The sequence below is a fragment of the Vespa velutina genome, chromosome 4, assembly GCF_912470025.1.
Source record: "Vespa velutina chromosome 4, iVesVel2.1, whole genome shotgun sequence".
NCBI classification, from domain to species: Eukaryota; Metazoa; Arthropoda; class Insecta; order Hymenoptera; family Vespidae; genus Vespa; species Vespa velutina.
Genome location: NC_062191.1, coordinates 5,950,690 through 5,978,189, shown reverse-complemented (window position 1 = coordinate 5,978,189; position 27,500 = coordinate 5,950,690). Strand labels below are relative to the sequence as shown.

At 30.2% G+C, this 27,500-nt stretch overlaps 1 protein-coding gene across 4 annotated transcripts in view; it reads right to left on the bottom strand.

The window, feature by feature from the left end:
- Nucleotides 1-27,500, bottom strand: part of LOC124948657 (two pore potassium channel protein sup-9) — a 62,964-nt gene that overhangs the window by 7,066 nt on the left and 28,398 nt on the right. For 2 of the 4 annotated variants that reach the window (XM_047492562.1, XM_047492560.1), the window contains 3 exons: nt 2,973-3,105; nt 1,186-1,651; nt 454-609 (listed from right to left, as the gene is read on the bottom strand). In XM_047492562.1, coding sequence (XP_047348518.1) covers nt 454-609; nt 1,186-1,312 — 283 coding nt within the window. In that variant the 5' untranslated portion in view covers nt 1,313-1,651; nt 2,973-3,105. Of the gene's footprint in view, nt 1-453; nt 610-1,159; nt 1,652-2,972; nt 3,106-17,389; nt 17,933-27,500 lie in introns of those variants that run through there. The other 2 variants (XM_047492561.1, XM_047492563.1) reach the window with 2 other exon arrangements.

Below are 27,500 nucleotides of genomic sequence, written 5' to 3'. Positions count from 1 at the left end.
ATTGTTCATGGGTAAATGGGGGGAGGAGGGTAGGTTTTCCAAGTTAATTCATGTTTTAAAAATTGTTGATTCTTTTCCAAATTTTTTTTTTCATCTCTCTTTCTCTCTCTCTCTCTCTCTCTCTCTCTCTCTCTCTCTCTATAATCGATCTGTTATCATTATTATTAACATTGTGAAATTCGTATAAAACGTGTTAACAACTTCACAGACATGAGGAGCTTTTCAAGAACTCGCATATCCACAGAGTGAGAAGTTCGTAGGCAAGTCCTTTTATATCCTCTATCAAAGTCAAGTTCTTACCCGAACAAGCTGAGAAAAACTTTCTGGGAAAGCTTCACAAAGTGAGACAGACATTCGTTTAACGATAGTGCACGCCATCTTCGTGAAAAGTTTTCTCGTTTAAGACTTTTCGAAGTGCAACGCTAGACGGTATTAGAAAATAGTAATAATCACCGATTGTGGTGAGAACCGTGGTTGCATAGTAGAAAGCACCCGCAAACTTCCATTGTTGGCCTGCCTTGTGCGGCTCCGTTTTCAGAACCACGGTTTCCATGATTTTAAAATCGTCCTCGCTGATATTGTATTTGCGTATGACCATTTTCTCAATGGCTGTAAACAGATAAATATAACAATTAAAATCTCACTTTGTTCTTTCTTTTTTCTCTCTTGAATTTTTTTTCTCGTGTGATCACGTCAATATATAGTTTAACATTTCCTTTCTTTTCCTTTTTTTTTTTTCTTTTTTTTGTTAATTTTGAAAAATTTTAATTTAGACATTAGACTGATTCCTTGTTTATTGACTATTAAAACTTTCAAGAAAATAATTTATGTCTGATATATGTTTTCTGACATATGTATATAAAAAGTTATATAATATAAAAGTTATGATATAACTTTATATAACTTTTTGTTTATGATATAACTAATATAATTATAGTATAGCTTAACTTATATTAGTACATATATATATATATATATATATATATATATATATATATATATATATATATATATATGATTAAGTTGAAAATAAAGAAATAAATGTTTCATTTCATTCTATCTATCTTTCCTAAATCCTATAATCTATTAATCTATTACAGTCTGTGATTAACTGGATCGATCTAATGTTAAAACATATTAAAAGATGTTAAAAGTTCACCACAATATTGTGTTTTTATGTTATACCATCCAGTGCTTCCTTGCGTCGTTTCTCCGTCTCGGACTCGAGAACGTCGAAGATCGCAGCGCCGACGAGGAGGTAGGTGAATGTAGAGACGATCAACGATAGGGTCCGGACGTTTTGTTTCTTCATTCTCTAGTGAGCCACATGCTCACTAGCAGGGCCCCAGCCCTAACTACTTGCATTGCTCAGTGAGTCACGTTTTGCTCTTTTGGGCCCATTGCGAGCCTCTTTTTCTCTTTCCTTTTCTCTCTTTTTCTCTTTCTCTCTCTCTCTCTTTTTCTCTTTCTCTCTCTCTCTCTTTCTATCTCTCTCTCTCTTTCTCCTTCCAAAGGATCGATGCCGAAAAACAAAAAAAAAGGAAGCTCCTTCCAATCTTCCAACGCTACAGTTCCTCTTCTTCTTCGTTCCACCTCTTAGGTCTACTGTCTTCTTCCTTGCCAGGACTGTTCTGCAGTCGTTCTCGTTTATCTGTAATGGAGATCTTACGATTTGATTTTATGAACACATTAACATTCAATCACGAAGTCGTCTTTTAATGACGATTTTTTTACGTTTATTATCTTGTTAGATCATAGTTGAAGGGTATCAGTTTATTTGTTTGTTTGTTTTCTTTTTCTTTTCTTTTTTCTCTATTTTTGTAAATAAAAATTTAAATTTTGCAGTCTAACAAATTGTTTAAAGATTTGATACGCATTGTCAAATTTTTTAATTTCTATACGTTCATAAATATCATTTGTTTTTTCTTTTTTATTTTTTTCCTTTTTGACTTAAATACATTTAAATGCAGTCAAAAATTTCCTTTCGAAGAGAGCTTAAATGTAATAGGAAATTTTTAGACGACCTTTTTTTTTCTTTTTTTTTTTTATATATATAAATACATTTGAACAGTATCAAAGAATTAATCAAAGAGTTGAGATGAAATATTCGTTAAAAAATATTATATTGAAAGTGCAAATAGAATTTTAACGATGCAATTTGTTATACGTGCTGGAAAAATGAAAAAGTAAAAAAAGGAAAGGAAAAAAAAAAGATTTACTCCTTCTGATGACAACTTTCAGAACGAGTCACTTTATCTCGAAATACTTTCCAAACCATTTTTCTTTTTTTGCTTTCCTTCCTTTTTCTTTCTCTTTTTTTTTTTCTTTATATTTCTTTTTCCTTTTAATAATTTCCTACAACATATCCGTGTAATACCAATTCCGAATATGAGAGATTCGTTTCGGTGACGAAAACAAATTATTTTTGTCGCACCAAGTGAAGCGATCAAGCGGAATTGGGTTAAAGTAATATTCTTTTCAGTCTTGCGCGTTGGTAGGATCGAATTTGATTGACGACGAGAAAGAAAAAAGAAAGAAAGAGAGAGAGAGAGAGAGAGAGATAGAGAGAGAAAGTTCGAACGTTCTAAAAAGTCAATCGCTTTTGTTTCTTTCCAGTTAACACAAGCGATGAAGGATAAATGAGAGTAAAAGAAAAGAGAAGAGTTTAAAGAAAAAGAAAAAGAAATTGAAAAACAAAAAAAACAAAAGAAAGACGTGATGAAGTGAACTGCTAACTACAAGATAAACGGCATTTTCAAGTTTTAAAAACTGTTACAACTGGCCTAACATACTTTTCATATAAACTGTAAAAATTAAATAATATTAATGATCGATACAAAAAAAAAAATATCGATGATTAATATTATTTAAAATAAAAATTAAACAAATCAAAATTTAACACTTTTATTCGGACTATAAATAATATATATATATATATAAATAAATAAAGAATAGAGTCGAATAAATCTCACCTGCAACTTGTCTCGGGTTTTTCTTTACGTACGACGAAGGATTAAGCAGTATGATATGGCAGTGCTTTCGCTGCTCCCACTGCCACGTTCCCTCCATTCCTTAATTTAGAATGCCGGACGGTTTCAGTGCCGACTAAAAATAATAATATTAAAATTGATTAGATTAAATCATATAATTAAATCAAATTAAAGATAAAAATTTTTGTTGAACGATGATCATCCGATATATCTACGGAATATTACAACAGATATACTTACGAAAGATAGACAAAATTCAAAACTCTCTTTTCGTTTGTGCTACGATCGATCGATTGAAAAAAAAAAAAAAAAAAAAAAAAAAAAAAAAGAAAAGAAAAAAAAATGGAAAAAGAAAAAAATTGGAAATCGGTGCAATTTTAACATTTGCACGTATCATACCGCTTCTATTTTGGCTATTCTTTGCCTTAATGGATTTATCGATCGACGAAAACTGATTCGTGAGATTCGAATATCGGTGGATTTGAGCGACGCATCATTTAAATGATCGGATTATGTTAATTCTCCTTTTATCTTTTTCTTTTATTTAAAAATTAGAGATTAGAAAGAAGAAAGTTAGTTCTACTATTCTTAAAATCGAAACAGACGAACATTGTGTGATACGAGTAGTACACATTCGCATGCACGCACACACACACACACACACACATACACACACACACACGTATATACACTACAATCGATGTAACACTAACACGTCTTTTCGAAAAGCCTCGATCCTTTATTTGCTCTCCTTGTTTCCCTGGCTACTCAAAAAGGTTGATTAAGTAAACGTTGTTCGAGATTTGAAAAGGGTGGTTAGTGTTTTTAGTAGTCGTGCTTTGCTTCTTCACAAAGTGTATACACATATACCTACATATAAAGGCTCAACTCGTACGCATTAGAAGTGGATGTTTGCGGTTCGCTAGCCAAGATTGCATCTTGCGATATCAAAGGGTTGAAACTCTGGTTTTCGAGAGACAGCAGGGATGCTAGGGCACGGATGAGAATCTCGGTAATTGGTACTAGACGATCCTGAGAGATACCTTCTTTATTCTCTCTCTCTCTCTCTCTCTCTCTCTCTCTCTCTCTCTCTCTCTCTCTCTCTCTCTCTCTCTCACTTTCACTTTCTTTTTATTTAACACATACATGCTACATACATACATATATACATACATACATATATATATATATATATATATATATATATATATATATAATATTATAATTTATAATTAATAAATATAAAATTAAACAGATTCCAACAATTTATTTGGAACAACTTTATATATAAAAAAAAAATAAATATATATATATATATATATATATATATATATATATATATTAAAATCTTTAATAATATTGCAATCGAAAATAATTGATAAACTTAATGAAACTTGATAAAATAATTGATAAAATTAATTTTCATTTTCACACAACAATGATCGTAAAATGAGAAAAAGAAATTTCACGAGATAAATAGTTCCCTTCGACTTTGAAATGTTTTTTTTCTTCTTTCACTCATGCATTTCAATTTCAAGGTTGACACCAGGCAGATTCGTTTTATAAGAAAGTATCAATGTTTTCTCATCGAATTTACTTATATCCCCGCGAAATCTTAGGTCGTAAGCTAACATAAAAAAACCTTCGCGGGGTGCATATTTTATGGCATCCAAATCGTATAGAAATCCTCTTATACATGGTATAATTTTGGAAGCTAAGAAATTCGATTTAACGCGTGACAGCATATTTATCGAAGAAAAATTGATATCGAAATCATTATGTTCTTCTTCTTCGTCTTCTTTTCATTTTTTTTTTTTTCTTTTTTTTTCCCCTTTTTCTTTTTCTTTTGAGAAAAAAAAAAAGAAGAAATTTTCGTCTCCCGTTCAAAAGTAATAAAAGTAGAAGATGAAAAAGATATATATATATATATATCAGAGAGAGAGAGAGAGAGAGAGAGAGAGAGAAAAAGAAAAAAAAAAGTAGAATATAAAAGAGCGGGAAATATCACTCCAAAGAGTTGTGACGACATTCCCTTGCAACTCTTCGAACGATCTATTTCCAAAGAGAAACGAGTAAGTTTCAACGACCTTACAGAGAAAAGTAGAGAGAGAGAGAGAGAGAGAGGGAGAGGGAGGGAGAGGGAGGGAGGGGGGAGAGAAATAGAGGGAGAGATCCAAAAAGTTTTAAAGTCATAACTCTTTAGAAAGTTACACGCATTCGGTAACTTTCGTGAGAAAGTTTATACGATTCATTGTATGAGAAAAACTGGAGAGGTGCTCATCTAATTTGACTATTCTTTCGCCAATTCACTTTTACAATTGTCTAACTTTTACAACAGATTTTATATCTAAGTAGGTAGATACGTCAATCTAGCACGGCTAAACTCTATAATACTTTCTTTCTTTCTTTTTTCTTTTTCTTTCTTCCCGATTAAATTTGTAGTTCATGAGTTTGTATTAAAGTTGCATTAGAAATGATATATTAAAATTTAAGATATATCATATTATAATTAAAATTAGTATTATAACTTGCTCAGTTATACTAATTAAGACTACATCAATAAATTAGTATAATTGAGCGAATTTGATAATATAATGCGCGTGATACTCTTTAATATTTTCTTTATTTTTCTTTTTCTTTTTTTTTCCTTCTTTCTTTCTTTCTCTCTTTTATTTTTTTTTTTTTTTTTTTCCATATGTTATTCATTCGACCGGTATTCACAGTTTCTGGTCTATTTTAGAAATCTGTTGTTAGAAACAGTATAATATTATTTAAGATATATCATACTCGTACTCGTTAGTATAATTAAATGAATTTGATAATAACGTGACGCTAACGGTGCAACACCGGCATTAACTAATCCGTGCTCTGAAGATCAGCTTAAGTACTCATCATGTATAATTACAGTGAACGTGTTAATGACATACGGTACTTATTTATGCATTGGAAATTATGATTGATTAAACATAATTTCATGGTTGATAAGATCGAACGTAACAATGTCAGAGAACCATTGAGATTTTTGTTTCTTTTTTGGAGAAAAATAAAAGAATAACAAATAAAAAAAAAAAAAAAAGTAAATAAATAAAAAAATAATAAGTTTTTTATTTTTATAAATGTCGACAATCATCTCTCGAGCTACGAATAAAAATAAATAAAACAGAAATCGATTCTTGTTTGTATCCAATCTTTATCATTTTCTTTTTATCTATCACACTTCTCTTTTCAAATAACAGAAAGGAAGAAAGAAAGAAATTCTTTTTTGTATTTTTCTTTCGAGATAACGCTCGAAATACCCAGTTACAAAGTTGTTACATTGTATCATATAGATCTTCCCTTGTATTAACTGACGCTATTAACCTACAATCTCACGAATGACGTCTACGAGTGAAACCCCCCTTCATCCACCACACCCATCCACGATGTCTTTCGACTATACATGTATTTACGTTTTTATAACTTCGACAGAGAATACTTTTCGGTGAAAAGTATTTTATCAATAGAATTTATTTTCTCTCAACGTACTTATTTTTTCCGTCCTTCACTCATCCTCTTCGCCAATACACAAAATAAATCTGTCCGTTTTGTAATGATTTTTTAAAAGCTGATTATATTCTGTCGAAAAATAACAAAAGCATCTCCTCGGTGTAAGCATTCCAATTTCTTAATAAATTAGCGGATCGAAAGTTTTTAAACTAGTATTAAAAATCAATTATTCCTCTCAAATCTCTTCGAGACGTTTTTTCTTTTCTTTCTTTCTTTTTTTTTTATTTCTTTTCTTTTTCCTTTCTTGTTAGGTAATTTCTTATTTTTCGTATCGTAAAATTACAAATGTCTATAAGGGATCTTTCTGACGATCTGAACAAAAAAAAAAAAAAAAAAAAAAAATGGAAAGAAAAATATAATAAGCCCGAAAAAATCATCGAAAAAAGATTAATTGATTATTCGAAACTCATCTAGGAACAAGAAACAATTACCGACATTTTTTTTTTTTCTTTCGTCTAAAAACCTTTTGTTCTTTTTTAGTTTACATTTTCATTTTATCGTTTCTTATTCGTTTATTTTTTTTTTTTTTTTTTTTTTTTTAATTCTATTATTTAATGTCGCATTGTGCGAACATTTAATAATAGAATTGAAATGACTTATTGGCGAATATTTTTTTCATATTTTTATTATTTATTAATTTTGCAAAATTTATAAACGCCGATGTATATTTATAAAAGTGAGGTCGATTCAAGTTGGAAAACGAAAAGGAGATGAGAAGGCGTAGCTTAAAATTGAGTTTCGTCGTAGTTTAAATTAAAGTCGTCTCGTCTTATTGAATTTAGGATGAAGCAGCCCTTAAAAGTCCGAGGCAACGTTTTCCCCTCGGTTCTTTTTCTATTTCCTTTTCTTTTTCTTTTTCTTTTTTTCTTCCTTTTTATTTTTCTTTCATTCATTCACATTCTTTTTCTTTTTCCTTCTCGTTCGTATTTTCTGAGCACAAAATTCTCTTCCCTTGGAAAGTCGCTCGGAAAACGAGCGTATAGGATCGTTCACTCGTATAAATCAGAATAACGGCGACGATTACCACAGGACTGTAGTAAACGATTTCTCGGTTTCTGGAGAAGCTTGGTTATAGTTGAAAGAATCTGAGAATGATACCAACCACATCCCAATGGTTTTTCTCTTTTCTCGACAACCTTAAATAATTCCTGATGAGATTGCGAAACTAATACCCTAAGGATAACGTTTGTTACGGCTCATTTGTGAAAATTTTCTTTTGAAATTTCTTGGCCCGATTCTTTCTAGGTCATTCGTATTTCATTCGAAAGTCAGTACGATATAGTTTCTAATTCGACTTTTATATTATACATAAAAACATGAACGTACCCGTAATTATATATTAAATTTATATTAGATATATTGCAAGGTTTAATTAATTTTTTATGTTTTATATATTAATTAATAGAATACTATTATTGATAATAATAATATATGTTATATATGTTATTTTAGGGTATATATTAACTATAACGTATATTAATACCTTGGCATAGTTATATACATATATATTACAATATAATACATATAATATAAATTCAATGCGGATAAGAATACTTTTGTTGTCAATCATATAAAAAAAAAAAAAAAAAAAAAAAAAAAAAAGAAAGAAGAATAAAATAAAATAAAAAATACAATTTTCAATTTCAAAATCACAATGATAAATCATATAATTATTTACACGTACGTATACATGTATGTATGTATACGTTATCATATAAGGAATATGGACTACAGTAATGCAGAATATATACTCGTGTCGATGATAACGACAATGTAGCGTTTTACGATATCGGTTCGCCATTATTCCAACTACCTCAGCCACATCGTCGGTTAAACGGAATTGGCTATTGGTAGCGGTTACATACCTACATACGTGTAACTTATATACCTTAGTCGATGAAACGCTTCGGTAATATCGCTTATTATTTGCTTGATTGCACCTCATGAGATCTCGTTACTTCCGATAAAGAGTTATTAGCTCTCGTTGAGTGGCTAAGAGAAAAACGAACAGCAACCCCTAATTGAAAGACGCAAGTCAACCGTTCTGATCCGAAAGTTCTTTGTCTTTAATCGGGATAAGCTTCATCTTCATCTTGAGCATTTTAAAGAGTTTCTTAGTTTTCTTATTCCACGTAAAGAAGATTTAACGAAAAATTTGATAATAAATAATACAACACGATTTTTTTTTCTTTTTTAACCTTCTCATTTATTCGGACAAATTTTTATATGTTTTTATTTTGTTATTGTTCGTCTGTGAAACGAATGAAACGATAAATTTAATGATAAATAACGGAACTTGATCTTCTTCTTCTTTTTGTTTATTTATTTATCTTTTTTTTTTTCTCTCCCACATAGTCAAATTTCGATTTGTTCCTGTTATGTCTCATTTCGAACGATTTACATGTCAAATAAATCAAATACCATATGTTTCAAATAAAAACATATTTTCAATAAAAATCCCTAGATTTTTAAAGGGAAACAAATGTAATATTATTAGCAGATATTTTTTTTTACAGAGTACGCCGTTTTCATGATGCGAAAGTCGTAATAGTTTTTCTTTTTTATAAATGCAACTTTACGAGATTGTTTTTTTCTTCTTTTTTTTTTTTTGTATGGGGGATGTGAATTGTTTCCTCGTCTCATTATAAATAAAAAAAAATATTAGAATACAGTATCAACAAAACGATTAGTTAGCGAGATTTAATTGAGAAAATGTCCTGAAGATTCGAGCAACTATGTAAAAATATCTTTTCTTTTTTTTCTTCTTAAGCAAAGTTAGAAAAAGATGTTAGAGGAATAAGATGAACGGTTCTAAGCGGAATAGATATTCAGGATTATATATAAATTTTTTTTGTCGCAAGTGAAATAATATACGAGTGCATGTGCACTCGTACGAAAAAAGAAAAAAAAAAAAAAAAAAAAAAAAAGAAATAATAATGCATGCGCGTGTTAAGATACTCATGTCCGACAGAACACCCCATATATTTATTAATGTGATGATACATTTATAAAAACGAAATTTAACAGATAATACCAACCGTATCGACATAAGGATTTCATAAATTTCACTTGGTAAAATATGTTAAGACGTACATTTATCGTTCCTGACACATATCAGGCTTGTTTTGGCGGTAAATCTTTTGCTTAAATCCTTCGTTGATCCGATGTAATCCTACCGATTTCATTTTCAGTTTTTTGACAATCTTTCATCTTGGGGCGATCCTTCTTCTATCACTTGTGAGATATCAAAAACAATTCGAAAAACTATTACACTTTTTCCTCTCTCTCTCTCTCTCTCTCTCTCTGATTTTGATCTTTCATGAAAGTATAGTGAATTTTGAAAATGGACGATTCATAGTAAGTATCTATTTTATATAAATCTTTACGTCAAAGAACTCAATTTTCTTTTCGAGTTTAGGATGAAAAAATGTCAGACGAGATTTACTTGTTTTTTGTTTTTAAGTAAAATATATTCACATCTATAAAAAAATTATAGATTCCTACGTGAAAAAAAAAAAAAAAAGGAAAGAAAGAAAGAAAAAAACTCAAGTTAATCCTGAAATAATCTTAAAACACTCAACTAAATGAAAAAACAACAAACGTCATAACATTTTCCTCTTGAAATCAGATAATTCTCGTCTAAATAATTTCTCTCAAAATTTCTCACAATCGTTCGAGATAAAAATTTGTGAAATTATATTTTTAAAATATATTAAATAAATATTCATTAAAACATATATATACATTTTAAAAATATATAGCAATATATATATATATTATAATACAGTATTATTATCCTATATTAAGTGTAACATAGACTAAAAAAAAAAAAAAAAAAAAAAAAAAAAAAAAAAAAAAAAGAAAAAAGAAAAAAAAAAGACATTCAAAAGCTTCGTATATAAATCTAATAAAAATAATTTTATAACGATAAAATGAATTGATATTTAAAAAGTACAAACATACTTGAAGTTACAGAATTAAAAGTTACATGGGGTTAACCGATGAATTCAAAATCATGAAAATTTTTTTTACGTATCTATCAAAAGAACGAAAGAAGGAATGAATATAAAAAAGAAAAAATTTTAAAATAAAAAAGGGAAAGAAAACTGCTATCTCGCGGTTGGCCTATTAATCAATAGTGATAGCACTTGGAGAAAATCGGCGCAAAAAAGAGGGGCTTCGAGTTACCGATTGAAATACTTGCAAAGTCTGCACGTCATCCAACCTCTGGTAGACACTTTTACTCGACATAGAGAAAGAAAGATGAATAGAAAGAAAAAGAAGACAGAGAGAGAGAGAGAGAGAGAGAGAGAGAGAGAGAGAGAGAGAGAGAGAGAGAAGAGAAAAGAGAAGAATTACGTAATCCCATCTATGAGCACTCACAAGCTTACAGGCATCCTTCAAAGTAAACTCGAGCAGCTAATAATTAATGGTTCTCGTGAACACGAGAAAAAAGCTTTAGTTTTTTCATTCCCTATGGCTATCTCATTTTCTTTCATGTATTTCATCGATATATATGTGTATCGATATATATATATATATATATACACACATTATGTACTTCAACATCAATGTGTGATACTAATATTCAAAATTATCTTAGTAAAGCTAGACTAACTAAGTATCACGTATCACTTTTCTTCTCTCTTTCTCCCTTTCTCTTTTTTTCTTTCTATCTCTCTGTCTCCTTTTTCTCTCCGTAGATATTATCTTCGGAAAGTGGATTCATTATATTGGAAGAGAAAAAAGAAGAATGAACAATGGAAGAATGAAGAATTTGAAACGAAGTATTTGCTCGAAGTTAGGATGCTTTTATAATACCTAAAGAAATGGAAAAGAAACTTTCTCGACGATATCGCTCGGAGTCTATAATTTTACTTGAAGAGAACTACTTGAGAGAGAGAGAGAGAGAGAGAGAGAGAGAGAGAGAGAGAGAGAGAGAGAGAAAGAGAGAGAGAGAATGAGAGAGGGAGTAGGCTCGAAAAGTCATAATCCCGCAATGCGACATCTTTTTCTCGATTTATCAAACTATTCCACACAAAATGATAACTCTTCGGGAATATATTTAATTCGAATGAAAATGCAAACGAGAAAGTTATTGAATTTATCGAATCAAATTATTTTTCTCTCGTACCATTGAGAAAGATTCTCAAGGAAATGAAAAAAGGAAGGAAAAGAAGAAACAAAATATATTCATAAACAATAATAATTTCAAATTGGTATTCAAGTAGATAAGTGGCTTTAAATAAATTTCATGTAAACTATAACCTGAAATCAATAAACAATTTTTTGTGTGTGTGTTTTTTTTTCTTGTGAGCTTCAATACCCATTACGTGTTAAGTAATGTTAAGCTGTTTGAATACATCTTCTTCTTGTTAACTTGAAAAATTAAAAGAAGAAAAAGAAGGAAAAAGAAATTAAAAGCAACAAAAAGAAAAAGGAAGAAAAGAAAAAATACTTGCATAAACAATATACCTTTGTGTTAATATTCAAAAGATAAATGATGTTAAGTAAATATCATGTAAGTTTTAAGTTAAACACAATAAACTTTCTAAGTATTAATACACACACATACACATACACATATTTAACGTTAAGTAATGTTAAGCTGTCTGTATCCATGATACAACAAAAACCATTCATTGACATTCTTTCGCTTGTTTTCCTTTACTCTTTGTCGTTTAATTAATTAATTAATATACCAGTTTTAGAAAAGAGTAATTATCAAATGAAAGTAGTCGACATATAGCGTTCAATTTTTTTCACCCTATTATCTTGTTACATCAGACTGTTTGAAAACGTTGACACGAAACGATTAGGCAATTATTGAGATATCACTCTCGATGTTTTCAATGTATAAACTTATCCTCTTTGAATTTGGATTCGTTCCAAAAACCTTCGATCGTCATTTAAGTTCTTTCTTGAACGAACACTTTCATAATTTTCGAAAAATATTACAACTATCTACTATCGTAATATACTCAAATTATCAATCAATGAATTATTATTAAACGAACAAATTATTTCATTTCACGTTATTATTTATTAAATGTTTTTCTTTATTAATTTTATAATTCATTAATTTATTATTATATAATATTATATTATTAAATAATATAAATCATAATAGATATGTGAAATAAATCAATATATTATCTGTTGTCATATTAATAAATAATCATAATTGATACGTAAAATAGATGCGAAAGAAAGAAAAAGAGAAGGAGAGAGAGAGAGAGAGAGAGAGAGAGAGAATATCATATATTATTATATCCATAAATAGTACAAATAATATTATTTACAATCAAACATATGAAATATATGTAAAAATATTACATACTATTGTACTAATAAATATAAATATTATTAATTTAAACTATTATTACTTGGAAAGATTCGCGAAAGAAGGGAAAATATTTCATAGTCTATTTCATTAATAAATCAAATGTAAATACTATGTACTATAATATAATATTAATTTACTGAATAATACAAATATTATTATTTAGAAAAGACTTTTAAGATATTTAAAAAAAAAGAATAAATAAATAAATAAAAATAAAAATAAAAATAAAAATAAAGATTACGTTAAGGATTTTCTGGTTTATCAAACAGATTACAACCCTTCGGAATTCATTCGGTCAGTTGAACAACGATACTGGTTTCTATAACACTTTCAGAATCTACCCTGTCTCCATTTGACTCTCGATCAGCCAACCACCCTACAACCAAATACTATAGCAACTTTTCTCCACAATTTTTTTCACTGATTCTATTGAGAACGAGCAATACTCGAAATGTATTATTTAACTTTTTTTTTTCTATTTAATCTTCTAGAAAATTATATCGATCTGTAATATTAAAGGCTCTTCGTGATCACTTTTCGGTCATCATTATTTATTTAATCAATTATTGTTATTAAAATTTTTAACGCGCACAAACAATTCGTCGTGTTAACACCAATTAAAACATGAATGTTCGTTCAACAAGTAATATTGTCCCTTTGATTTAATCAAAAATTTTTGATTGATAATATTTTATCGTATAATATTTTGATCTCAGTTAGAGTAACCAATTAATTTTACAATTAAAGTTACAATTAAAATTACAATTACGAGCTAAAACGTTTGTTTTATCAATTGAAATAAAAATTATGACTTTTTTTAATATAGGTATATAAATAGGTTTAGAAAAAGATGTAATAATATTTGTGTAATTAAATAAATTTCTTTTATAAATAACTAAATATTTATAGGTATATAAACAGAATTAAAAAGATATATAAATAAGTAAATATTTTTAATTAATATACACACAGTATCGATAAAATATAATTCTTAAGAAAATAAATTACGAGTTAAAATATTTATTTTATCAATTAAAATAAAGTTATGAACTTTTTAACATAAGTATATAAAAAAAGTTTAGAAACAGATGTAATAATGTTCGTATAATTATATGAATTTTTTTTTAACTCTTGTAATCACTCTAACGATAAATAATAATTTCGATTAGTTATCTTCATATCTGTGGAAAATTACGATCAAAAAGGATTAATGATACTTGGATAGATCTGATAAATTAAAATAAGGGAAATTTATTGGTAACTACAGAGAATCATTCAAATCGAAAGAATATCTTAAAAATATTTTAAGAATATATTAAATAAATAAATAAATAAATGAATATAATACATATATACATACATATAACGCAAACATCAGGTTATTATGTTTTCATAAACTTAGGAAAAAGAAGTTGAAGACAGAAGATTCATGCTCTATTGTGACATCATGAAAAATGCATTCGATTTGCAAGTCCTGTTCGACACGCGAAAAGTGTTCGGCTGTCAACATGGTTATCTCTACTACGTTTGAAAGAATTCCTTTGGATAGCAACAAGACATGGAGCGACATGTGCGATAAATGGTTACACGTTTTCAGTATCAGATGTCAATACGAAACTCTTCTTCTCGTTCCTTTTCTCTCTCTCTCTCTCTCTCTCTCTCTCTCTCTCTCTCTCTCTCTCTCTTTTGTCTTTTTCTTTTGAACGAAGAAACTCGGTAGAAGCTCCGGATTATGATCACAGTTGAAAAGATATCGAATTTTCTTGTTAGAATAATAATAACAAAAAGAAGGAGAAGAAGAAGAAGAAAAAGAATTCTTAAGTCGGCCATTCCTAGGATTGGCATAATCCCAAATTGGTTGTTTCGTATCTCCTCAAAGCACACGATCATAGCTATGTGTTTAAGTACGTAAATAAACGTTATCTAGTTTCTTTGAATGCGACTTAAGAAAACAAAATGTTATTTTGTTTATTTTACTAAATTAGAGAGAAAGAGAGGGAGGGAGAGAGAGAGAGAGAGAGAGAGAGAAAGAGAGTAAGCTAAGGGGAGGCAGATATAGTATCCGGTTCACTGATAACATTAATCAAGCCATTCTAGCGATGGAAGAAACAAAGTTAGCAGTATCCGAAGTGAACAATTCGAGTTCAATTCGAGCAACGTTGTATTCCTAAGTAAAACAAGATGTAACTGAGTTCGGGGGGAATGGTGAGTTCTTTGTTGAGAAATTTCTATAGGACAAACAGAAGAAAACGTATAACTATCGGAATGATTAATAGCGGAGTAACCGAGAGAAGTTCATTGTAAAGTGAATTTATCACAATTCTCACATATCCATGAGGAACATATTCTGTAAGTCCATGAGAGAGAGAGAGAGAGAGAGAGAGAGAGAGAGAGAGAGAGAGGGGTGGGAAAAAAGAGAGAGAGAGAGAGAGAGAGAGTGTGTGTACTCTCCTGTTCAACTTGTCGAACGTGTTTAGCGTAACAGGGGTAGTCAACAACATTAAGTCGTATAGTTTGAGAGACTAAGTGCGCTCATGTTTGCGACACGTCTCTTTTGTACATTCGTACCACTAGAAACTTACCATTAATCCTAATCCTTAATCCTAATCCCTCTATCTTGGTCGAACTAGATAAAATAGATTCGTTTAATTTGTTAAATATATATTTAAATGTCGAATGTCGAATGCAAATAAAACGATCATATCCTTGATCATTAATTTATCTTTTCGATAATTAAACATTATTTTTTCATGAAACGATTAATATAAGTATAAAATATTAATGTTTAATTACGATATTTCTATGATAGTATTAATGATAGTATTAATGATAATAATAATAATAATAATAATAATAATAATAATAATAATAATAATAATAATAATAATAATAATAATAATAATAAAAGTGGTCAAATCTTATATGTGAACTATTTTTATGTATATAAATATATATATACACATATATATATATATATAGAAATAAACTTAGATATCATGTTTATATACGCCTATATCACGGGATCAGATTTATGTAATCCTGGCAAAGGCAAGTATATTTAGGATATTGGCCTGTGACTATACGAAGGCAGAGGTCTATCTATGGCTACTCACCGAAATTAATAATCAACTTTAGCAGGAGGATATTTAGCCTGAGTCACTAACGAAGTTCCTGTTTCTATCGTATGTTTAATAATATCTTGGAGGATGGATAAATCATTATTAAGATTCACAATAAATTATTACATTTAATAAGCAGCATCTTTAAGGCAATATACAATATAATGAGATTAGTTTTGGTAGATATTTTATTTATCAAATAACTGATAATTATTATAAAATAATATCTAACAATATTATTGATTATTAAAAATACTGATAGAGAATTTGATAAATATCGAGTATAGGACAATTTGTTATTTTGTTATGAAACAATATCGATAATTATTAAAATTTTGATAAAATATTTATTATTATTATTATTATTATTATTATTATTATTATTATTATTATTATTATTATTATTATTTTGTGCAATTGTTAAATAATTAATAATTTTCATCGTTCAATTATAATTCATTATAAATCATTAGTAAAAGATCTCGATAAACCATTTCATAAAATTCGGACGTGACACAATAATTACAATACGACTTTTGAAATAATAGCTTTAATGGTGGCTTTTTTTTTTTAACTATTTTATTAATTAGATTCGATGAATGACTGACATAATTTTATCTTAAAAAAAAAAAAAAAAAAAAAAAAAAAAAAAAAAAAAAAAAAAAAAAAAAAAAAAAAAAAAAAAAAAAAAAAAGAAAAAAAATTTCGTTGGTTGAAGAGAATCCGATTGCTTATTCAAGGAAGAAAGGAAGACGATAAAATTCTCTTTAAAGGATTCTCACGTTTTGAAGAATATTTTCCAAAATTATTTTAACTTTCTGCCTTCGAGATTCTTTCGAGCAAAGTACGAATTAAGTATAAGACATGGAAGTGTCTCGTGACCATAAAGTCGCTGTCCGAGAAAAGAGAGAGAGAGAGAGAGAGAGAGAGAGAGAGAGAGAGAGAGAAGGAGAGAGAGAAAGAAAGAAAGTGATTTAATTCAATACTATACTAGTAGAAGTAACTTTGGAACGTGTCTCCGGTTCTTGTGTGTCCTGTAGCGAAGGATTGAGATTGGATGCTGGTTAGAAAAAGAAAGAAATAAAGAAAGAATGAAAGAAAAATAGAGAGAGAGAGAGAGAGAGAGAGAGAGAGAGAGAGAATAGGAGGACAAGGGGTAAACATAAAGAATGAAGAAAGAAGGATAAGAGTCGGGCCGAGCGAGCGCTTGTACCGGGGGGTCGGTAGGGGATAAAATGGAGTGGGGTTGCTGGCCGAGGGGCGGAACGTAAAGGAGGCAAGTAGGGGGACGGCTTACGAGGCTGTGGCCCATTTTCACGCAGTGACGTCAAACCGTATCCGAGGATACGTCACCGGAAAAGCGGTAAAACGCGTTAAATTTTACTCACCGGTTTGCCGCTGAGTTTTGGATCCGTAAGGATCCACTTCTTCTTTCTTATATCACCCTTCTTCGATAACGTTAATAGCACTCCTAAGGAACCTGTCGGGGGTATTTTCCGATTACCGGATAACATTAGACAAGACATCGTCACTTTTCTAATCTAGATATATATGTATCTAAGAATCATTCCTGAATTGAATGAGGTTAAGAAAATCTTAAAAGGTCTGATCAGTGTCTCATATTTTTTCAATATAATCCAAAGGTACAGGCGGGATCCTTCTCATCCATTGATCTGTTTGATGGTACCTTTCTAATGTTCTCGACACAATAACCACAATGTCATTTATAACTAATGTCTTATTTTTATTCGTTTCTTTTTTTCTTTTCTTGCTCTTGGATTTTATTCAACGTGTGTGACACGTTCTCTTGATTCCGGGATACCAAGGATTACTCGATTTTCTTCAGATTTGTCCCAAGAAATCCACTCGGGTTTAGAAAATTTGGTCTTCTTCTTCTTCTTCTTATTTTCTTCTTAATGTCGTAAACGTGCCTTGTGAAATTAATAAATATACTTTACAACACTTATTCAGATCCATCGATAAATTCTTTTCGTCGGTTTATGGATGAGTTCATTGAAATTTCTACCTTCTGACCCTTTGGCCCAGTTCTTATTAGGATACTAGTCAATCGTTACTATTCACGTAAGATGTTTGAACATATACGATGCATGCATGTATGTTTTTATGTATGTGTACACGTTCGAATATCCTCTACGAAATTTATATCCAATCGACTGGAATCAAGAGTACTACCCAGAAACGATGTCAGTTGAAAGATTGAATCCCCTTTTTCTCTTTCACATTCAAAGATTCATCGTTCCTATTAGAGAGATAGTCCAATTACCTATACACCTGTATCGGACAGAGGGTTGATGTTTCCTCATTATCTCCTGAACGAAGGTTACACGAAAAATTTCTTTAAATCATTACAAATTGTACAATCCCTCTCCAAAAAAAAAAAAAAAAAAAAAAAAACAAAGAAAAAAAAATTATTACATAAAAATGATGCTTCTTTGTTATCTATCATATTCTAACTCCATTCGCAATTCTAGATACACAACCTATTTCTCTCTCTTTCTTTTTCATTATTATAACACAAAGAAGCTTTATAATTCAGGTACATAAAAGGTTGGTCAAGCGAATTGAATGAAAACAAGAGAGACGATAGACGTATTGTACGTAGTCAGAAGATGATGCTCGATGGTGTGATAAGGTAGCCGCATTGCGGCATACAACCACCATGCTTCGGGCAACGTAACGAACACGAACGGCGTCGGCAGTGGCGGCTATAGAAACTTCCTCGACCTCTACGACCCCTACTACTCTCTCTTTTTTCTACCCTTCTACTTCATACGAAAGGGGATTGGCTCATTCCACTTTCCTTCGACCAAGCGAAAAATGCCTAAATCGAGCAAAGAACACAATGTCTACGATAGATCGCACAAATATAAATCGATCAAATGATTATAATCATTTCGAATAAAATGGTGATAATAATAATCATAAAAAAAAAACAAAACAAAACAAAACAAAAAAAAAAAAACGAAAAAATCATTATGTATATTTTACATACGTTAAGAAGAGATATTATTATATCTAGATTAAATGTATTTTATATCTTGAAATTAATTTCAATATTCGAGTACTACTTTGCATCTACTCCGTGGAAGATAACTCCTTGATAATGCAAAAACGGCTAAATTATTAATACAATTAATTATCACGATAAGCTTCGTTCTCAAGATCGAGTACGCTCGTTAAATGAGTAGATGAGATGGAGACTGTGAACGATGCTACCTACGTAAACCATTTAATGAACTACGAATAACAACTACGAGTGCTAACAAATCTATAAATAACAGATTAGTTCACAATTACTACTATTATTTATTAATAATAAATTATATAATTAAACTCTTCGATATTATTACGAATAAATTTTATTGATTTATTTTCTTTTTTCTTCTTTTTCTTTTTTTTTTCAAATGATATTTCTCCAAACTCTTTGATACTTTAGATGATCGAACGATTAAATAAATGCAATTAACGCGCAACTCATATAATTGAATACAGGTATAATAATTCGATCACCTTGAACTATGATGGATAGAATCTTAGAGTGAATCCTGTTTCCAAGGAGAAGGAATAGGTTGATAATATTGAGTTCAATTGGTTGGTGACAGGTCTCGAGACGAAGAGAAAGACAGAGAAAGAGAGAGGACGAGAAAGAGAGAGGACGAGAAAGAGAGAGAGAGAGAGAGAGAGAGGGAGAGAGAGAGAAAGAGAGATAGGAAGATAGATAGATAGATGATGATGAGACGAAGATGAAAGGGAGAGAGAGAGAGAGACAGAGATAGGATAGGCTGTTATCTCTCGTAATTAAACGGACTCGAGCTTTTGCCATCGATCGACGCTCAACGAATTACCTACGCAACACCGTTTGTATATATGTGTATACATATACATATACATATACATATATATACATACATATATACACACATATACACATATATGTATATGTACATGTATATCACAGTACATAAAAATTTCAAAGATTTAACAAATGTAATAATAAATGTACAATTTATTCGAATTGTACCAATTCGTTCTTTTTTCTATCGAACTGTTCTTTCAATTGATTTATTAGACGTTATTTGAATATTAAAAAAAAAAAAAAAAAGAAGAAAAAAGAAAAATTATAATTAGATGAACTCCTATGGGATCCAATTAATTAATCACTGCGAAAGATATCGCATATAGATGATCGTATAACATTGTGCATACGGGAATAATCCACGTGTGATATCGTCACCTATATCTGCTGTCTCTCTATTTTACCAGTTGTATATTTATGCGATTTCAAACATTGGGACCTGACGATGACGTCAAAAAAAAATAAAAAAATAAAAAAATAAAAAAAATAAAAAAAAAAGAAAAAAAAAAAAAAAAAAAAAAAAAAAAAAAAAGAAAAAAGAAGAGGAGAAAGAACACCTCTTGGCAATGGAAATGAAAGATTCATGCGAAAAGTTGTCTAGCGTTCCTCCTATCTATAAGCCAACAGAGAAATAGAACTTTCGGCTAGCTATATGCACACATATATACATACATACATGCATTCATGTATACACACACACACACACAACATATATATATATATATATATATATATATATATATATATATATATATATATATCGTACGTGGTCGGTCGGTCACGTGAATTCTGTTGATATCCTTCGACAATGGAATTGTTTCGAAGTTGTTTACTCACAACTGGAAAACCATCAGCATATAGGTAGATACGTGAATACAATATATAAAGTATTACTGTTCTTATCATTTACGATACTTTAATAAAGTTATTTTATTTTCTCTCTTACAACTATAAATTTTATATAAACTTTATATTGTCTATAAAAAAAAAGAAAAAGAAAGAAAGAAAAAAAAAGAAAAAAAAGAAAAGAAAAGAAAAGAAAAGAAAAAGGACAAGAAAATATTAATTTTCACGAACTACTATACCTGTGCATAAAACACTTACAACTTTGTTATAAACACTATAAACTCTTTCTCTCTCTTTCTCTCTCTCTATATAAAAATCACCTCACAAATACTTCGAACTTGATTCTATTTAATAGAACGTAACTATACCCAATGAAAATATAATCCCCTTTAGAAATATACATAGTAGATATATATATATATATATATATATATATATATATATATACATATCTTATTGAATTCCGAAAGAAAAAAAAAAACAAAAAAAAAAAAAACAGAATCCGATATAATACATAAGTGTATAGATTACATGTATCTCGAAAGAGTCGAGTCAGGGACACGTGTGTACGATGCTTAAGGACGCTGAATGGGGACTGTATTTTCGCGTAAGAGAAGGTGGGAGAGAGAGAGAGAGAGAGAGAGAGAGAGAGAGAGAGAGAGAGAGAGAGAGAGAGAGAGGCATTGCAAGGAGGGTGGGAGAAGCTGGCCTGGTTTCATTGAACCTGCAGCCACCCCTGTTACCGCGTAACACCCTACCCCACCCCACACCCTCTCTCTCTCTCTCTCTCTCTCTCTCTCTCTCTTTGTTAGCTGCGTTCGCAGCAGCAGTGCAGTGCAGTGCTTCTGCTATTGCTACTGCTGCTGCTGCTGCTATTGCTAGTAGTCAACCTCCCCTTCCCCTCAACCAGCTATCCCTTCCTCAGTCAGTCCCGCCCCCTTCCAACCCTCTCTTCTACTCTTCCCACCTCCAAGAGAAACTTGCGAGCTGGCTCGAGCTCTCACACAGTGGCGCTTCCAACGAGAGTGGTACGAGGGGGTGTATAATCTCTTCCCCGGTTGGCGGCCGGGGGCAAGCTATGCATAGCCCGCGACGTCTATATATAGGTCGTCGTTTCTATAAATAGAACCACCGCCGCTACCCTTCACCTTCCACCCTTCGTCGCGTTGTTAGCCTCACCGCGGCCAACCTGAGAGAGTTTTGCATCGGTCACGATAGTTTCGACGTGTCTTAACTTTAGAAATTCAATTTTTTCCCCCCTATTTTCTATATTCTCTCCCTCACTCTCTTTCTCTCCCTCTCTCTCTCTCTCTCTCTCTCTCTCTCTTTCCTTCCTCTTTTTCTGCTTTAAACAAATCGTATTTAAGTCGCGAAGTGCAACGTTTTTTGTTTCTTTCTTTTTTCTTCTTTTCTTTTTAAGCTAAAAAAAAATTTCTTATTCATTTTTTTTTTTTTATCTATATCTTTTCATTCGATTAGATTTATTTCGAGCGAGCGACTGCGTATAAATTATTGAAGTAGATCTTTTTATCCGTGAATTAAGGCAAGTGCGTAATTATAAAAAAAAAAAAAAAAAAAAAAAAGGAGTGAAAGATAAAAAAAAAGTAATGAAAAAAGGAAAAATAAACAAAGAAAAAGGACAAGAAAAAAAAAATAAATAAATAAATAAATAAATAAAAAAAGAAAAATAAAAAAAATCTTTCAAATGATGCAAAACGAGACTATATTCGTTATAGGACGTAGGATAAGTGCTCGTGAAAAGCAACTTGCTTGTTATCACGAACTCGTACGGTGCTTTGTCATTTTAAACGAATCCGATGCGCCACGTAGTAGATACAGTCAGCACTTGGAAACTTCTCTATTTTACTTGAAAACGATCAATTTGGTCTAATTAACGTTTATCCTGATCTCGCGTTCCAACTTCAACGGCAATTTGCCACAAAATGTTTGTCGATCAAACGTGAAACTAGAGCTGTTTGTTTAGGTATTCCTACGACAATGGACAATGGGCGTTAAACATTTTTTTTCTTCTCCTCTCCACCACCCCCCAGCTCTCCTAAATTCGTGCGATTCGACTATCCGAATCTCTTTTAACGAGTGTTTTGGGAGGGGGAAAAAATAAATAAAAAAATGAAAAAAGAAAAATAAATGAATAAATGAAAATAAAAAATTAACAAGAGATAGTAAATACAATTTCTCTTTGAACTCGTTATACTATATATATGTGTTATTTTTATTTATTTATTTATTTATTTATTAATATATATACATATATATATATATATATATTAATAAATATATATACATATATATATTAATAAATATCACACACCTATTTATTTATATATATATATATATATATATATATATATATATATATATATATATTAATATATATATTAATATAAAAATGTATGTGTGTGTATGTGTGTATATTATCAGATACTTATGTAACAAGTATTCTTTATCATTCTAAGTACTTTCCGAACCAAAATGCTATCTCACAATAGTGGCAACGTTTGAACGTATCGATCAGAGTTAGTAAGCGATAAATAGAGTCGAGCTGAGAGCCCGACGCCCGTGAGCCTGATTAAACTTCACTCTTCGCTAATGGTTTATAAATAGCTACCTATTTTTTTTCTCTTTTTCTTTTTCCTTTAACGCGATAACGAAGAAGGGAGTGCACCGAGCACACGTCCTTCTTGCTCTACTTTTGCTGCACCCACGTTTTCTTTTCCTTCTCCTTCTCTCTCTCTCTCTCTCTCTCTCTCTCTGTCTCCCTTCTTCTCCTTTCTTTCTTTTTTCCTTCCTTTCTTTCTGGTCTCACCCACTTTTATTCCTTCGTCCTTTCCGATAGAGTTTTTCCTATGTTGGCAAATTTTCTTTCCTTCAAAATCTTATGCGCACCAGGAGAACCTTTGTGTGATCGTCTTCTACCTTACTCAGGCAATTTCCATATTACCTTCTTATCTAACTTCACCCTAAGTTCGCATAAGTTTTCAGAGGGGAAAGAAAAGAGAGAAGGAAAAAAAAGAGAGAGAGAGAGAGAGAGAGAGAGATTTTTTTCCCCAATATTTTTATCATCGAAAATATTATTATTATCAATTATCATGCCTCATCATCGATCGACGATGAAATGTTTGTTAAACCCTCTTTCGACCTTGAAATCCATCCGAAGTAATTTTCAAAGTATTCTTATATCAACCAACGGTAAACATGATTTATATTGATGATACATCGGAGTCTAAAAGTTCATCGTTCTATTTTGAATTGTTGCATTTCAGGACTCTTTTATTTTCTTTCTTTCTTTTCTTTTTCTTTTTTTTTCTTTTCCTTTTTTTTCTATCCAAATCAAATGAAGATGTTGCACAAGCTTACTTTCTCTTCGAAACGATTAGATCAACTTTATCGATCAATCAATCTCCTATTAGTCACGTACAAGATTTATAAATAGCTTTTAAAAGGCAGTGCATTCTTAAGAATAAGGATTCAGGCTACGTTTATGACAGCAAGCTCTTATAAAAGGAAACAGGTGGCCTGATTTACGCGCACTAAAGCTGATGTTCTACGTTTTATCGATAGCTGCGCATGAGAAACACACATGCGTGTATGTTCGTGTGTCACATTAAATATCCTGACATACACGCAAACACACATAGACGAACGTGCGCGCGTGCACGCACAAATATAAATACAAGGAAATTAATTCATTGCTGCGTTTAATTCATATTCATTTACAACCGATCATTACTACGTGCGTTATTGCATTCGCGTGATCCGTGTCATTTGAATTAATCATTTAAGCTGGCAATTTTTTTTCTTTAATTTTTTCTCTTTTTCATTTTTTTTTTTTTTTTTTTTTTAAGAATCTTGCAACCTATTTTCGAGCGAGAAGAATTTAGTCTCACTTAATATATCCTTATTCACATTCTTTTTTTTTTATTAAAAAAAAAAAAAAAAAAAAAAAAAAAAAAAAAATTATGTAAACTCATTGTACTTCAAACACTTCATGTAAATAATAATGTTTTCATATGAATTATCATTACTATATCTTTGTCTCTTGCTAATTATTCACAAATCGTACCTTATGGAATATAGATTTTCACACAACTGAGAACATTATTACCATTATTATTTAATAAATTTTTCCTTAACAACGAAAGATCATTTTTATCTATTATAAATATTTATAATATGTTATATTATAAATTATATTATAATATAACTCTCTCTCTCTCTCTCTCTCTCTCTCTCTCTCTCTCTCTCTCTCTCTCTCTCTCTCTCTCTCCCCTTCTCTTTCTTTAATTCACAAATTGTTTTTCACCAATCAAAAATTATCAATAAATGAAAAATATTATTACAAATATTATTGAAAATGTTCGTTTTCAAGAAAAAATAATTAAAAAAAAAGAAAACATATATCATCTATGTTCATTATCTTAAAATAATAATGTTTTTATATACACATTATAATATAATTTCGTCTCTCTCTTTCTCGCTCTCTCTCTTTCTCTTTCTGCACTTGTTCACAGATAGTGTCTCACGAACCGCAGATTTTCCAGCTCGACGTGTTCACTGTCGCTAGTAATTTTCACTATCGATCGGTGCCATCCACTTCCGACCGCATCACGAGTACCGAAATATATATCTAGATTAACGGGAAGCCAAATCCCAGTGCGACTCGCAGCCGATCTCTCGGCCGTTTCAAATGCAAATTGAATTGAGAATGACCGATCTCTAAGTTTAGAACAGAAATTAATCGATTAGAGTGCTATTCTTTTTCTCTCTTTCTCTCTCTCTCTCTCTCTCTCTCTCTCTCTCTCTCTCTCTCTCTCTCTCTCTCTCTCTCTCTCTCTCTCTCTGCATGTGTGTGTGTGTGTGTGTTCGTTTTGAGGAAAGAAAAATATGTCATCTAATCGACATGAAATAAAAAAAAATATATATATATATTAATATATATATATTTTTATTTATATATATATTTTATATATATATATATATTTATAATTTTTTTTAATTATTTATATATACATATATTTATAATATATATTTTTTTATTCGCGTTAGAAAAATGCAAATTTTTAAAATCATCATCCTTCCTTAACGTTTTAAATTCTAAATGTTCACAATCTTTTTCTTGTTACACGAAAGTTCTATTCATGTTTTTGATATAAAGAAACAAATATTCCAAATCAAACATGAATTATTTTGAAATTTTCTTTTTATTAGCATGAAAAGAAAATAAATCCCTATTTACAATATTTTCAATCCTAAAGATTTTCATTTTTTTTCTCATACTTAAGGACTCTTTTTATACATTCAGTGATTTTTGATCGGGTACATAAGCAAAGGAAACCAATTATTTTTTGTTATTTTTTTACTTTTTATTTACATTTTTTTTTCTGTTTTTTTTTTTTTTTTTTTTTTTTTTTTTTTTTTTTTTTTTTTTTTTTTTTTTTTTTAAGATATAAATTTACTTATCATCCAATCGTTCTCAACGTTTCCAATTTTAATTGTCATTTTTATTTTCTCTTTATACAGATATAAAAGAAAAATATATCCAATGGAAATAAATTGTTTATACATATATATATATATATATATATATATGTATATTTTTTTTTTTTGTAATTCGAATTAAAACATGATTAATCTCAAGATTGTCACCCCTTTTTTTTCTTAAGTTTTTAATCATACCAACCATTTTCATTTTCATCGTATAGCCGGGGAGAGCTGCAATAGATTGGTTTAGTATATAGGGGCGTAGGTCGAACGATCGCTAGATAAAAGTGAAAGGAAAAAGGTGATCGATAACGGTCGTTAGATAGCACAATGAACAAGTCGTTCGATAAAAGATTGGGACAGAGGTAAAGGGCCAGAAAAAAGAAAGGGGCTAGCCGATAGTTGAACGAATGAAAAGATGGAGGAAAACGGTGATTGCCGGTTGAAACACCCCTTGGACACTCACGAACTTTTCTTTTCCTTTTTTCGAAGAGTATACTTTCCGATATATAGATATATTACATATATTTCAAGGACATATGAAGCATGAAATCGATCGCTAAAAAAGAAAAAAAGAAAAAAAAAGGAAGGAGAAGAAGGAGGAGGAGAAAAAGAAAAAGAGAAAAGAAAAAGGGAAAGAAGGAGAAGAAAAAAAAAAAGAAAAAGAAGAAGAAGAAGAAAGAAAATTTATTCAACATTTTATTTAAAATTTTTTCTAACGTTACAGTTTCGATACACGTGAAGCAAAAAAAAAAAAAAAAAAGAGAGAAGAAAAAAAGAAAGAAAAAAAGAAAGAAAGAAAGAAAGGAAGAAAAAAAAAGAACAATTAAAAGAAATTCATTTTTAATTGAAAATTGTATGCCCCGACATTGTATGTACACTGTACTAATGAAAGCGCGCTAAGTGTTAAACAGATAATTTGATTGTCTTTTAACTGTCGTTGAAAAGGTTGTTAAGATTTTAATTACAATATAAAACTCATCGGAAGTACGGCATTTATTACATCTCTTTTCTCTCTCTCTCTCTCTCTCTCTCCCCCCCTTTTTCTTCTCTGTATGTTACTGTGCTAATTTTTATAATAAAAACATTTATGAAATTAGTGAGAAAAGAAGGGAGAAAAAAGAAATGTGATTAAAGAAAAAGAGGAAGAGTCGTCCTAGTATATTGAACATATTCGATAAGTCGCAATTATCTTTTGACGGGGCTCGGCTGTTTGTCCATTCGATCGTGCAAATATAACTTGCAGCGAAGCAGAGAAAAAGAAGGATAATAAT